Source organism: Pan paniscus, chromosome 19 (assembly GCF_029289425.2).
Source record: "Pan paniscus chromosome 19, NHGRI_mPanPan1-v2.0_pri, whole genome shotgun sequence".
Lineage (NCBI taxonomy): Eukaryota > Metazoa > Chordata > Mammalia > Primates > Hominidae > Pan > Pan paniscus.
In genome coordinates, this window is record NC_073268.2 from 28,531,892 (window position 1) to 28,546,786 (window position 14,895).

The following is a 14,895-nucleotide window of genomic DNA, read 5'->3' on the forward strand; positions in this document are numbered from 1 at the left end:
TTTTGACATAAAAATTTGACTAATTCTAATTTGTATGTTGCCTTTTGGTTTAATGGATACTTTTCAATATTTGAAAAGAAAACTAACTTTTGGGAAAATATTCCTGATAAAATTAAATTTTTTACATAAACATAATTTTGATGAAAATATTAAGATATTTGTACTTTGAATATGATTGTTTTAATCCTTACATGTATTTTCAAATCTTGATAATAATAACATAATTACCGATTTTGCTGAAAGAAAGATAAGAAAAATACATTTCATGGAATAGTTTCAGTAATTTATAAATTTCACATATCTTTATTACTCATCCCAATATTGTCAGCCCATCAACAGAGCACCCAGACATGTGCAATAAACATGAAATTTCATGATCTTTGACATTTTGCTAACTTTCTGTCATATACAAATCATAGCTTCATATATATTTTAAAATTTTATCCTTTTAAAGGCATATTTGTCAGAGGATGAGGATAGGACATACTTTAACATACATAACATAACATAATCGGCCGGGCGTGGTGGCTCACACCTGTAATCCTAGCACTTTGGGAGGCCGAGACAGGCAGATTGCCTGAGCTCAGGAGCTCAAGACCAGCCTGGGCAACAAGGTGAAACCCTGTCGCTACTAAAATACAAAAAAAAAATTAGCCAGGCATGGCGGCATGCACCTGTAGCCCCAGCTACTCGGGAGGCTGAGGCAGAATTGCTTGAACCCGGGAGGCAGAGGTTGCAGTGAGCCGAGATCACTCCAGAGTGAGACTCCATCTCTAAAAAAAAAAAAAAAATACAAATCATAGCTTCATACACATTTTAAAATTTTATCCTTTTAAAGGAATATTTGTCAGAGGATGAGGGTAGGACATACTTTAACAGTCTGTTAGTTTAATTTATAACTTGCAAATATTGAGACAGATGGCCTATGGCATCCATCTGTCCTCTTGCCCTGAGCTGACTTGACTCATGGGTCCCAGCTTGGGTTTTCCAGTTGTTTAAATGGGTGGGAATCTACCCATGTTTGCCACAGCTAGGGGGCTGGAGGTGGAAGGTCCCTCTGGACCCCCTTTGAATGACCATAACTTCAGAGCCTATCAAAGAGACTAAATATTCCGCAGCCCAGCAGGAGGTCCCAACCCAGCCTCCAGAGGGAGTGGAAACTAATGCAAACCAACAGGATTTAACTGAGGCTCATGTAACTTCCTTGGGAGACCATCCTCTCTCAGATCTTAAGTTTCAGAGATCAAATTTCCAAGCATGTGGTCCTCGGCTATGGAAACCTTTCCTCCTGCCCAGGACTCTCACTCTACAGAGATGAGTTCATTCAGGTCATCTGAAGCCCATGTAGATTTTTGGCCACAAATGGTTTCTCATAAAGTGGTGCCCCCAGCATGTTCAGCCTCCCCTCTGCCCCTGCAGGCCTTCTATCCCAGGGTGCCATGCACTGCTGCCCTGCTGGGAAGAGAAGTCTGGAGGGGCACGGGGCAGCACTGCCCACTTAGAAGCCCCTTGTCCTATTTTTCTGTCAGATCCTGCCTCCCTGTTTCAGAGGGAAGAGTGGGCCGTCAGTAACAAGATGTTTTCTCCCTTGCCTCTTTTTTGCTACAGTTGGTAGAAATTTCTCCCAGACTTCCTCGGTGACTAATGATGTTGGGATGTTGTGGCCTTCACAGGGAGGGGACAGGGTGTCAGGTCACCATATCACAGATGGTTGACCTGATGCCGACTACAACTGGCTCTTTTGGCTGCAAGTGACAGAAACCCAACTCAAACTTGTTCTGTGAGTGGGGCATTTATTGAATCTCAGAATTGAAGGGAGGGGAAGGGTGTGTTTGGGTCCCAGAAAGGGTGGACCCTGGGGCTGGAATCCTGTCCAGACTCAGCTCCCTCTTCACGGAGGCTTAGCACCTTAGATGGGCTATGTCCTCTGGCCCTGCACACATGGGCTTCCTGTCGGAAGCTGAGCAGCTCCACCAGCTTCCATTTACAAATACAGTGACTGGCACACAAGCATTCCTATGCTTATGGGCGATGGTGGGGGGCAGGACCCCAGGACTGGCAGCCCCCACTAAAACCCCATGAGGGAAGGAGTCCCCCCAAAGGTGGTGCTGTTCCCAAAAATGAAGGAAACAGCCAGTGCTCTCCACCCTATCCCACCCGGCCATTTTCCTCACAGATGTCACCTGTCCTCCCAGGCCCAGCTGCTACTTCCGCCTGATGCTTGGCCAATTTGCCTGGTTAAAACCAGTGTATTTCCAGGAGATGGATGACGTCACAGAACTGGGGTTCCAGAAGCCTTCTTTAGAACATGGAGAGCTGTTAGTTGGGCAGGGCTGAAGCATACGTGGTGAGGAAGAAGAGGCTCCTACTGTAGACAGCCTTGTTCTACAGATCCTCCCAGAAATCTCTGGGCCAGGTGGAACCCAGGGTCAGAGAGGGATGGGAGAGAGGTAAGCTGTGGAAGGGGTGGGAACATACCTTCTGGAGCCACTGTCTTCCTTGAGGGGACCCTGAGAGGGGGCTTAATGGGCAGGGATGGAGCTTCCTGCTTCCCGAGGCTCAGTGACATCTATCTCTGAGGGACCCTCCTGAGTCAGTGTGGAGTAGGTTGTTTGTCTGAAATTCTAATTTAACAGGGCATCTTGTAAATTTTATTTGCCAAATCTGTCAGCTCTGGGGGTAGAATGATGGGAGAAGCAAAAGAATGGCCCGAAGCTCAGGCTGGTGTGGAACGAGTCTCAGATAGAACAAGAGACAGAAGCAGCCTCATTGTCTGAAGTAAATACCAAGGTTCGTGGTCTCACGTTTAAGGAGATGGAGGTCGCAGACACACACGCACACAGAGTGAGTTTGGAGCAGGAGTTTAATAGGCAAAAGGAAAGAACAGCTCTCTGTCACAGACAGAGGTCCCAGGCAGATTGCCGGGTGGTAGTAAAAAGTCAGGGTTTTATAAATGGGCTAGAGAGGGGGCATTCGTGAGGAGGGGATGTCTTATCCTCCTAGAGCCCGAGGTTCAGTTGGGACCAGGTGTGCTATCTGTATAGAGCAGAGTTTTTAATAGGCTCTCACCCCATTCCCGACCACATCAACTTTTAGTCTGTGTCTGTCTTGCTTCTCTGGGAGCGAGAGTTTCTGTGTCTATTCCCACACATCTTGCAGCTGTAGGCATACCCCTCGATTCTGCTTTTAGCTTCCCTATCTTAGTGCGCCTAAAGAGAAAGGAATGTAGTTATTAAGGCCCACTGTTTTACTGGGGCCCATTGTATAAGTGTGAAGTTTGGTGATTACCCAGGAGACTTCCCCCATCCTTCTGTGCCTGAGCTCTTATCTGTTTTACCCTTTGCTCTTTCAGGCTGGTTGTTGTTAGAAGAAAAGTGATTTCCTTGAACTGCGTGAGGTTAGAAAGGGAGCTATCTTTGAGCTGCTTTGTGTTAAAAGGGAAGTTTTCTGCTGGGGATTCACTTTACCCTAACTGTCTACCTAAGTAGTTTCTTTCTGCCTCCTATAACAAGACCAGAGAAGAAACAAGCCCACCAGGGTAGCCATCTTGTCCAAGCAGAAGCCACCTGACACTTGAAGGCGGCGGGTGGAAGAACTCAGGCTTCTGCCCCCTCAGCAACATATACCTAAGTTAAGGGGAAAAACACACCTTCCCTCAGTGACAGAAATAGTCCCAGGTTTTCAGATTTATTGGAAGTATTATTTCTTTTTAGTGTAGAGATGAGGTCTTGCTGTTTCCCAGGTTGGTCTCAAACTCCTAGCCTAAGCAATTCTCTCACCTCAGCCTCCCAAAGTGCTCGGATTACAGGCATGAGCCACCATGCCTGGCCAGTCTTTCAGTTTCCATGGCATTGGCCATTTTGAAAAATACAGGCCAGTTATCTTACAGATTTTCAGTGAGTTTCGCTTTGATGTTTCCTCAGGATTAGACACAGGCTATGCATCCCTGGACGGAATACTGCATAAGCGATGTGTCCTCCTTGGGAATCACATCTGGAGGCACACAATGTCCCTCTGTCCGTCTTTGGAGATGTTAATTTTGATTGCAAGGTCAAAATACTGTCTGGTTATCCACTGTATACTGTTTTGTTTTTTCTTTCTGTGCAACTAATAAGCAATCTGTGGGGAGACCCTATAAGATCACGATATATCCAGTTCTTCAGCATTCTTCCCACCACCTCAGGTTTAGCATGCAATGATGATTTGTTCTCAAACCAATCTATGATAGTTGCAAAATGGTGATTATTTTTCAACTCCATGACTTCCTCCACACTTATCAGTTGGCCTTTTATTGTCAGGAAGAGGTCTCTGCTTCAGCTCCACACAATGTATCTTTTTGTCAATTTATTATTATTATGGGCTCATGGATTCCTATTGCATTTAATGTATAATCTGTTACTGTCACTTATTTTGATGGTCTAATTGTTCCAGATTGGGTTGGAAACCATTATGCAATGGTTTCTTAGATATGACACCAAAAGCACACGCAACAAAAGGACAAATAGATAACTTGCACATCATCAAAATTAAAAACTTTGCGGCTTCAAAGAACACCACCAAGAAAGTGAAAGGCAACCCACAGAATGGGAAAAAAATATCTGCCATATATCTGATGCTGGTCTAGTATACAGAATATATAAAGAACTCTTCCCACTCAGTAATAAAAAGACAACTCAATTTGAAACTGGCCAAAGGTTCTGAATAGACATTTTCCCAAAGATATACAGTGGCCAATAAGCACATAAAAAGATGATCAACATCCGTAGCCATCTGGGAAACGCAAATTAAAACAACAGGGCGATACCAGTTCATACCCACTAGGATACCTTTTGTCAAGAAGACAGATAATAACAAGTGTTGGTGAGGATGTAGAGAAATTGGAACCTTCATACACTGCTGATGGGAATGCAAAATGGTGCAGCCACTTTGGAAATCTGGTAGGCCTCATAAGCTCAAGCCTAGGGTTACCCCATGACCCAGCAACTCTACTCCAAAGAAATAAAAACATATATCCACACAAAAACTAGTATGTTAATGTTCATAGTAGGATTATTCATGATAGCCAAAAATAGAAACAACCCAAATGTCCATCAACTAATGAATGGATAGACGAAGTATGGTCTATTCATACAATGAAATATTATTCAACCATAGAAAGGAATGAAGTATCATTACGTGCTCCAACCTGAATGAACCTTGAAAACATTATGCTAAGTGAAAGAAGCCAGATACAAAATGCCATATTTTATGTAACTCCATGTGTATGAAATGTCCAGAAGAGGCAAATCCATAGAGACAGAAAGTAGATTAGTGGTTGCCAGGGGTTGGGAGGAGGGGAATGGGCAGTGACTGCTAAATGGGTGCAGGGTTTTGTTTTGGATTGATGAAAATATTCTAAAATCAAGTGAGGTAGTAGTTGTACAACTCTGCAAACATACTGAAAACCATTGAATTGTACACTTTAACTGAATTAATTGTATGATACATGAATTATATCTCAATAATGCTGTTACCAAAAAACATTGTTTCAGATCTGGCCAGTCGGTGCCCCTTTGAGCTAGCTCTTGTGTCCATTTGACATGCCCCAATCCATATTTTGAGCACTTTTAAAATTTCTTGTACAGCAAGATAATCCAGACATAACCCTTTCCTGCTCCAGCCTGGGAATCAGCCATATTTCCTAGAGTCCTGGTTCCCTTTTGTGTGGAACGTGAACCAAGATCTGGGCATTATTTCATTTAATCATCAAAACAACCCTTTTAGGTAGGTATTAGCATATCTTCATTTTACAAATGAGGCCCAGAAAGGTTGAGTATGTTGCCCAAAGTCACATAGCACCCCAGGATTTGAAAGCAGGCAGTGTGAATCTAGGGCCCTTGCTGTTCAACACACACACACGTGCACACACACATACACAATGTGAAAGTGAAGGTTACGTCTACAGCCAGCCCACCAAGAATTGTACCAGGCCCTTGGGAAAAATCATGTGTCATGTGTCTGGGGGAGTGGGGTTGTGGGGAGATTAGCACCCAGTGTCCTGGCCCTCTTTCTAAAAGCACATGCTCAGATACACACACACATATGCTGGTGAAGATAGTCTTCAGTAATCTCCTTTGCCAACCTCACTCCCCATCCCAATACCCAAATACTACCCATAGCTGGGTGCCCATATAAGAGGACCTATGGAGGAAATGAGATTGGCCAGGTATGGTGGCTCACACCTGTAATCCCAGCACTTTGGGAGGCTGAGATGGGAGGATCACTTGAGGCCAGGAGTTCAAGACCAGCCTGGTCAACAGAGTGAGACCCCCATCTCTAAAAAATAAAAAAATAAAAAGCAAACAACAACAAAGAAAGATTGGCCTTGGTTTTTAAATGTTGAAGCTCAGAAGTGGGTACATGGAGGTTCATGATACTATTCTCTTTCCTTTTTTAAAGGTTTAATTTTCCATGATAAATAAAAATCTATAAAATAATAAACAAGAGAAAAGAGATTGGAAACAGCCAGGTTGGAGTAGTGAGTGAGTAAGGAAACCTGGCTGCCCTCTCCAGATTCCCCAGGCTCTCAGAGAAGATCAGCAGAAAGTCTGCAAGACCCTAAGAACCGTCAGCCCTCAGCTGCACCTCCTCCCCTCCAAGGATGACAAAGGCGCTACTCATCTATTTGGTCAGCAGCTTTCTTGCCCTAAATCAGGCCAGCCTCATCAGTCGCTGTGACTTGGCCCAGGTGCTGCAGCTGGAGGACTTGGATGGGTTTGAGGGTTACTCCCTGAGTGACTGTGAGTACCATCCGCCCCTCCCCAGCCATTTCTCCTCCTCTGCTAGTCATGTCCTATATGGCCAGCTTCTTTCTCTCCTGTTCATCTTTCAAAGCCAAGTTCAAAAAGCAGCCCCCTTCAAAAAAGCCTTTCCCAACACGCTGTATTCACTCAAGTTATTGTCTGAGCACTTATTATGTACCAACAACTGTTTTAGACGCTGGGGCTGTAGAGATAAACAAATTCCCTTCCCTTATAATGTTCACATCCTAGGGGAAGAGAGCAGCAACAAACACACTCATAACGTACTGCCTGGTGGTGACCAATGCTATGAAGAAGAATAAAGCAGGGGGAGCAATGGTGAATTCTTTAGATGGGGAAGTCAGGGAAGGCCTCTCTGAGGAGGTGACATTAAGCAGCACTGAATTAAATGAAGGACCTGGTCACCCAAATGTCTGGGGGAAGAACACTCTAGGCAGAGGGGACAGCTAGTACAAAGGCTTTCTCCTCCTGCATGGAAGGGATATCTCCCTTTTGCCCAGGAGTTGTGTGCACCTGTCTTGCAGTACTTTTGTCCTTTAATCTTGCTTTGTGGGTTTTTTAGGTACCTTTTTTTTTTTTTAGACAGAGTCTCGCTCTGTCACCCAGGCTGGAGTGTAGTGGCGCGATCTTGGCTCACTGCAAGCTCTGCCTCCTGGATTCACGCCATTCTCCTGCCTCAGCCTCCCCAGTAGCTGGAACTATAGGCACCCACCACCATGCCCAGCTAATTTTTGTATTTTTAGTAGAGACAGGGTTTCACCGTGTTAGCCAGGATGGTCTCGATCTCCTGACCTCGTGATCCACCCGCCTCAGCCTCCCAAAGTGCTAGGATTACAGGCGTAAGCCATCGCGCCCGGCATACATATTTTTAAGCTTGTACATATTTTTAAGCTTGTACATACAAGCTTATTACAAGGCCTGTATTACAAGCTTAGGTGCATATTTTTAAGCTTGTAATACAGGCCCCTTGAAGGCAGCATCTGTGTTTGACCCAACTGAAATGTCCCTCACTAGGCTTTGCACAGTTCCTGGCACACAGTAGATGCTCAGTAAGTGCAAAACACATGAATAGATGGACAGATGAGTAATTGTACTTATGAGTGGGTGGATGGACCACAGGATAAGAGGGCAAGTCAATGGAGATTTCAAGCCCTCTAGTCCTATCTTGCCTCCCAGGCCTTGTTCCTTTTGTCTGATACCTTGCCTCCCTTTCTCCTCCATCTCCCTTCTCACTCAGCTTGGTCCCCTCTAAATCCTGACCTTCTGCTCCCTACTCTAAGGGCTGTGCCTGGCTTTTGTGGAAAGCAAGTTCAACATATCAAAGATAAATGAAAATGCAGATGGAAGCTTTGACTATGGCCTCTTCCAGATCAACAGCCACTATTGGTGCAACGATTATAAGAGTTACTCGGAAAACCTTTGCCACGTAGACTGTCAAGGTCTGGCCAGGGCCCCAGGGTGGGAGAGATGAGAGCAGCAACCAGGCTCTGCTCACAGAACTTCTCTTCCCACCCACAGCCTGGGAATGGCCCCAGAAATATGGTTCAAAAAATCAGGGAATCCCTTTACTGAGCAGAGGGCTGGAGTAGTGTCCCTAATGCCCATCCAGTTAGGAGATTCTATAGAGTCCCTGAGTAGGATCCAGGAAGGCTCCGTATACAGCTGGTAGTAGTAGAACAGTTGCAGCAGCCAATGTTTATTGAGAGAATATTATACACTAAGCGCTTTACATACTTGGCTTATTTCATCCAACTTTCATGCAGTAGAAACCATTTATGATCCCTACTTTACAAAACAGCAAACTGAGGCTCAAAAAGAGAACCAGCATTGAATGTCAGACTAGTGGCCTCACAGGCTCTTAACCATTCCGGAGTACCCTCTTCAGCTAATGATCTGACCAAAGACCAAGTGCAAACTCCCTACCTCAGAGCTGATCCAGGAGGCTCGACAGGGCCCATGACTCTGCCCCTCACCTCTGCCTTCGCACACTGACCGATGTCCCTCGGTTCCTCACCTGAAGACCCCCGCTCACTAGGCGGGACATACCTCTGTGGTGTTTTGGCATTTCCTCTCCCTAGAAACCTCCCACAAACTTTGAGTGAACCACTATCTACCCTGGTTAGGAAGAATAGTAGTGAACAGGCCCAAATCTCAGGCCTCTTGCCCCTTCTGCCCACACCCCCTTTCACCTCGAACCTCTAGCAGCCATTGTAGGGATGTCTAAATGGGCCCCCTGGGAGACAGCCTTTGCCTCAACTGGAAGCCTCTAGGTGGCATAGGGCTGTCCAGGGAGGGCTGGTGTCTGCCTCCATCTTTGGGACTGTCTTCTGTGCCCTCACAGGTTTTCTCTTCCTCCGTTTCAGATCTGCTGAATCCCAACCTTCTTGCAGGCATCCACTGCGCAAAAAGGATTGTGTCCGGAGCACGGGGGATGAACAACTGGTGAGGAGGACACGGTGGGACTCAGCGGGCAGAGCCCCACGAAGGAGGACGTGACAGAGAAAAGGGCAGTAGGCAAGGACTCACGGGCACGCCCTTGCAGTGTCTAGAAAGATGTGGGATAGCAGACGGGCTTGGAACTCTGAGATCTGGTTCTTCTATGATATTGTATTAAACAAAACTCTTCTGGTTGCAGTAACAGAAAACAACTTGAGCTAGCTGGGGGAAATTTATTCTGAGAGGCCCAGATGTCTCACTGAGCCCACTCAAGGGCTGCAGCTGGGCCTCAGGAAGAGCATGGAACCAGGGCTGGAAATTGTCAGCACACTGTCCATGGCAGGTTTCAGCTTCTCTTGGTGCATTTGCTTCACTTCTCTCTCCACAGACTTTCTCTGCTCCACAGTCTAAAGGACAAAGGGTGCTGCAAAGTTAATAAGCTAAAGTCCTAAGCAACCATAGGGACTGGCTAGGCTCAGTCCCAGTCCAAGTTCCTGGGATAGAGAATCTGATTGGTTCCACTTGGACCATGTGTGCCCCCTTGGTCCAATCAACTGTAGGGATGGGAGGAGTTAAGCAATACAATTATGGCTGCCGCTCGGGCCCTGTGGCCATAATTGACAATATTTTTTTATTTAAAAATGTGGACCGGGCATGGTGGCTCACGCCTGTAATCCCAGCACCTTGGGAGGCTGAGGCAGGTGGATCACTTGAGGTCAGGAGTTCGAGACCAGCCTGGTCAACATGGTGAAGCCCAGTCTCTGTTAAAAATACAAAAAATTAGCTGGTCATGGTGGCGCCTGCCTGTAGTCCCAGCTACTCAGGAGGCTGAGGCAGAAGAATCGCTTGAACCTGGGAGGTGGAGGCTGCAGTGAGCCGAGATCGCGCCACTGCACTCCAGCCTGGGCGGCAGAATGAGACTCTGTTTAAAAAAAAAAAAAAAAATGTGGCGGCTGGGCGCAGTGGCTCACTCCTGTAATCCCAGCCCTTTGGGAGGCTGAGGTGGGTGGGTCACAAAGTCAGGAGTTCGAGACCAGCCTGGCCAATATGGTGAAACTTTGTCTCTACTAAAAAATACAAAAATTAGCCAGGCGTTGTGGTGGGTGCCTGTCCCAGGCTGCTTTTTGTGTTATGTGGGGATGAGGCACTGACCCTGTGGGCCGGGATCTCTCTGGGGACCCTTCCCTTGCTTTCTGTCCTTGCTCCTTAAGGCAAGCTGCATGGGAGGCTGAGGCAGGAGAATCGCTTGAACCCGGGAGCCAGAGGTTGCAGTGAGCTGAGATCGCGCCACTGCACTCCAGCCTGGGTGACAGAGAATGAATCCGTCTCAAAAAAAGAAACAAAAAACGACAACAAAAAAAATGTGGCATTCATCAGCTGGGCAGACACCCACATAGCTGTGAGCTCACCAACGGTGGACATTCAGATAGTCACCTTTTCTGAGCTTCAAACTAGATATATAAGTAACACAAATGGCTGCCTCTACAGGCAACTGTGGAAGGAGTCAAATCCCTTGCATACTCAAAACACCACAGAAAAGAATTGACAGCGATGATTATGCTGATCCTTTCTGGAGGGAGAATCAATGGTTGTACCTGGGACTTTTTTTTTTTTTAATAAGTAACTCTCAGCCCTGTAAAACAGTGCTCACCCCTTCAGGGAGATATGAGGATTTTAAAATGTGGAAACGTTGATCCAGGGAAGCAGGCAAACACCAGAGATGAGAGAGTTTTACAGGATTCGTCAGAGGGGACAGTGGAGGACAGACCAGAGGGCTAGCAATGACGGGGATTCTGGGCGTTTATCCACATGCGAGACTCACCAAGAACTGGGTCATGTGTGTGGAAGAGTTACTGAGTGTGAGGCAAGAACCATGTCTTTTTTCTCCGCAGGGTAGAATGGAGGTTGCACTGTTCAGGCCAGCCACTCTCCTACTGGCTGACAGGATGCCGCCTGAGATGAAACAGAGTGCGGGTGCACCGTGGAGTCATTCCAAGACTCCTGTCCTCACTCAGGGATTCTTCATTTCTTCTTCCTACTGCCTCAACTTCATGTTATTTTCTTCCCTTCCCATTTACAACTAAAACTGACCAGAGCCCCAAGCATAAATGATTTTCTTGGCTTCCTCCTTACTCCCATCTGGACCCAGTCCCCTGGTTCCTGTCTGTTATTTGTAAACTGAGGACCACAATAAAGAAATCTTTATATTTATCGAAATATTAAAGCACTCGCTCTGCAAAGACTGTGTCCATTTATTCATTAGTCTACATATATTTGAGTACCTAAGACAGTGGGAGTGTACTAGGTAGTAGAAGGAAGACAAAACACAGCTATTGTTGTTTAGGTGTTCATAATCTAGGTGGAGAAGCAGAGACATCCACAAACATTACAATAGGTAATTAAATGTATAGTAAAATCCATTATTATTGCTTTGAAACAGTATCAGCATCCAAGTAATTCTTCCAAAGAACAATTTTTGAAGTAAAAGAGAAAACTCAGAAGTAGGCAATGGGTGGGGTCTGGTATTGATGTGGAGAAAGTAGTGATGGGATGGAGAAATAGTGGCAGATACCAATAATTTGGGGGTGCTTTAGGAGAATAAGCTAGGATCTAGATGATTTAAAAAAGGTGCTCTGGACAGGATCTGGTTTGCCTGGAGGGTGCTGAGGTGGAGTAGAACATGCTTAAAGAAAAGGCAAAATCAGAAAAGTGACAGTTGAAGGAATGTCCTACACATAGCCACCGTCAGTAGTGTCTGACCAAACTGGGGTTTTATCTTGGACCACTTATTTCTCTACCACTGAGCCTTAACTGTTTCTACTATAGAAGGAGGGATTTGACTATTCAGTAGTTGCCAGACTTTTGTATTTCACAGATGATAAAATGTAAAAAATAATTAAACCTGAGATTTCTTTCTTTTTTCTTTTTTTTTTTTTTTTTTTTGAGACAGAGTCTCACTGCGTAGCCCAGGCTGGAATGCAATGGCAGGATCTTGGCTCACTGCAACCTCCAACTCCCAAGCTCAAGCAATTCTCCTACCTCAGCCTCCCAAGTAGGTGGGACTACAAGTGTGTGCTACTACACCCAGCTAATCTTTTTTTTTTTTTTTTGAAATGGAGTCTCACTCTGTCACCCAGGCTGGAGTGCAGTGGCATGATCTCCACTCACTGCAACCTCCGCCTCCTGGGTTCAAGCAATTATCCTGCCTCAGCCTCCCCAGTAGCTGGGATTACAGGCGCCCCCGACCACACCCGGCTAATTTTTGTATTTTTAGTAGAGAGGGGGTTTCACGGTGTTGGCTAGGCTGGTCTCGAACTCTTGACCTCAGGTGATCCACCCACCTCAGCCTCCCAAAGTGCTGGAATTACAGGCATGAGCCACCGTGCCCAGCTATTTTGTATTTTTAGTAGAGACAGGGTTTCACCACATTGGCCAGCCTGGTCTCAAACTCCTGACCTCAAGTAATCCATCTGCCTCGGCCTCCCAAGTGCTGGGATTACGGATGTCAGGCACCAGGCCCGGCCGAGGTTTCTAATTTTTAATTTTAATGTCCAAGTAAGAGCATTAAAGCAACTATCCTCTATTAGCATCTTTTCATAGAAAAATTTTTAGTATCAACATTATAGGGAGGTCATACTTGTAGAAGAATGGAGTGGAATCTATTTTATTTTATGAAATTATAAAAAACCTGATTATATTTTCCATATGGTCCTCATTTTGTAGAGTAGGGGTGAAAACTTTATCACAGCATGAGTCTGAGGATCATTATTCAGAAACCACAAGAGACTTGTCCTGTAGGGTCTCTTCTGGCTCTGACATTCTAGGATTAAAATAAACAGTAGTAGGACTCACTTTACTTCTTGTGTTACTGAAACTGCCTTTATAAAAATTATGACAAATCTGACCTAACTGATTCCATTTTGCTTCTAACCTCCAAGCTGCCCTTGCTCATTCCTGGGCACAGGCCAAGCTAACTATGAGAGGAATTTTTGCTGCTTAACTTTGAAACAAAGATAATAGTCCCTTCCTGAAACAAACCACCTCCCTGCTTGGGAATCAGATCTCCTCTGTAAAACTAACAAATTAGCCACAAGATTAGAAATTATGGCTCAGAAATTATGTAGACAGAGGCCACAAGATTCCTAACCTCTCCAGTTGCTCCTATACAAAACACTGTTGTAGTCTCAGCAATGCACCAAGATATAACACTCTGTAGTTGTCTGATATAACCCCCGGAGTTCTTTGTCCTACCTCCAAGATGATTAAGGAGCGTGGACACAAAGGTGGGGTTACAGCGAACGTTTAATAAGCGAAAGAAGAAAGCTCTCTGCCAGCAGAGCGTGGGGGCCAGAACGGGTGTCCCCTGTGAAGCTGGGGTCTTTATGGACTGGGAAGGGGAAGCAATGTGCTTAGTCCGCCAGCTGTCTTGGAGAACTCAGCTTGGCAAGGAGCCTTGGCCCAGGACCAATCAGGAGCTGAAATGATTCTTAGATGCTGCTTAGCTTGGCCCAAGACCTATCAGGGGCTGAAGTGATGATTCATAGAGGCTGGACTTACAGGTCCAAAAAGGAAAGTAGAGTGCCCACTGGAACTCACCGGAGCCCACTATGCCCATGCCCACAAAAGTAGAAGCAACTTCATCCTGGGAGCCCACTGACTATACAAAGGACAAAGGCATTTCTATGCCAGGCCTTGTTCTTTTGTCTGAGTGAGCTGAAGTTTTGTGCAAGCTTTTATCCAAATGGGCCAGAGGTTTTTCCATCTGTGCAGACGTGGGCATGTCTCCAGGCACAACACCCTATGCTAGTTCTCTTATGGGTGCTGGTAGCTTGAATTTTTTCCCAGGCTGCTTTTTATGTTATGTGGGGGTAAGGCACTGACCTTGTGAGCCGGGATCTCTCCGGGGAACCTTCCCTTGCTTTGTGTCCAAGCTAACTAACTGCTTTCAACATTACTATTGTAAAACCTAATATTGGCGTTCTAGGTATTTTTCAGACCCTTTATTCTGATGGACCAGCTGGCACCACTCACATGGGCAAACTGGCTCATCTGGTCTTGCGGCCCCCAACCAGGAATTCACTCAGCACAAGAACACAAGCTCTGACTCTCTATGATTTCATCCTTGACCCAACCAGTCAGCATTTCCTATTCCCTGGCCCCCTGACTGCCAAATTATCCTTTAAAAAACACCAGCTTCCAAATTTTCAGGGAGGCTAAGCTGAGTAATAGTAAAACTCCGGTCTTCTATTTAGCTGGTTCTGTGCTTATGAAACTCTTTGCCTATTTCAATAACACTGTCTCAGTAAATCAGCTTTTCTGGGCAGTGGGTATGATGAAGCCACCAGTTGATTACGCTCCTCCACCACGTAGCTGATTATGACACCTACCCTTCTCAGACACCATCAGCTCCAATGTTGGTGCCTTATTTGGACTTATTCTTTGTGGGTTTTTTTGTTTGTTTGTTTGTTTTTCTTTTTTCAAAATTAATCTCTCCTTCTCACTCGTACCTCCAACCTGTCACATCATCTGACCCCCACAAGTACACATACACGATTCACCAGAATGACGTAGGACAGTCAGGGAATTCTTTTTAAGGATTTCATGCCAGACTGTTAATGGTTTAGTGAGTTATACTTTTATTTGCAATTTTAAACTCTTA

At 45.5% G+C, this 14,895-nt stretch overlaps 1 protein-coding gene across 3 annotated transcripts; it reads left to right on the forward strand.

Annotated features, from left to right (window-relative positions):
• Positions 1-2,290: 2,290 nt before the first annotated feature.
• Positions 2,291-11,476, forward strand: LYZL6 (lysozyme like 6). Of its 3 annotated transcripts, none has more exons than XM_003817969.5 (5): positions 2,291-2,450; positions 6,439-6,779; positions 8,081-8,239; positions 9,164-9,242; positions 11,129-11,476. In XM_003817969.5, exons 2-5 carry the CDS (start codon positions 6,641-6,643, stop codon positions 11,196-11,198), a joined length of 447 nt encoding a protein of 148 aa, XP_003818017.1. In that variant the 5' UTR covers positions 2,291-2,450; positions 6,439-6,640; the 3' UTR covers positions 11,199-11,476. The 3 variants fall into 3 exon arrangements, with proteins under 3 accessions (XP_003818017.1, XP_003818018.1, XP_054958020.1); XM_003817970.6 differs by having other exon boundaries at positions 2,304-2,450; positions 6,553-6,779; XM_055102045.3 differs by having other exon boundaries at positions 2,304-2,450; positions 3,353-6,779; positions 11,129-11,473.
• Positions 11,477-14,895: the final 3,419 nt, after the last annotated feature.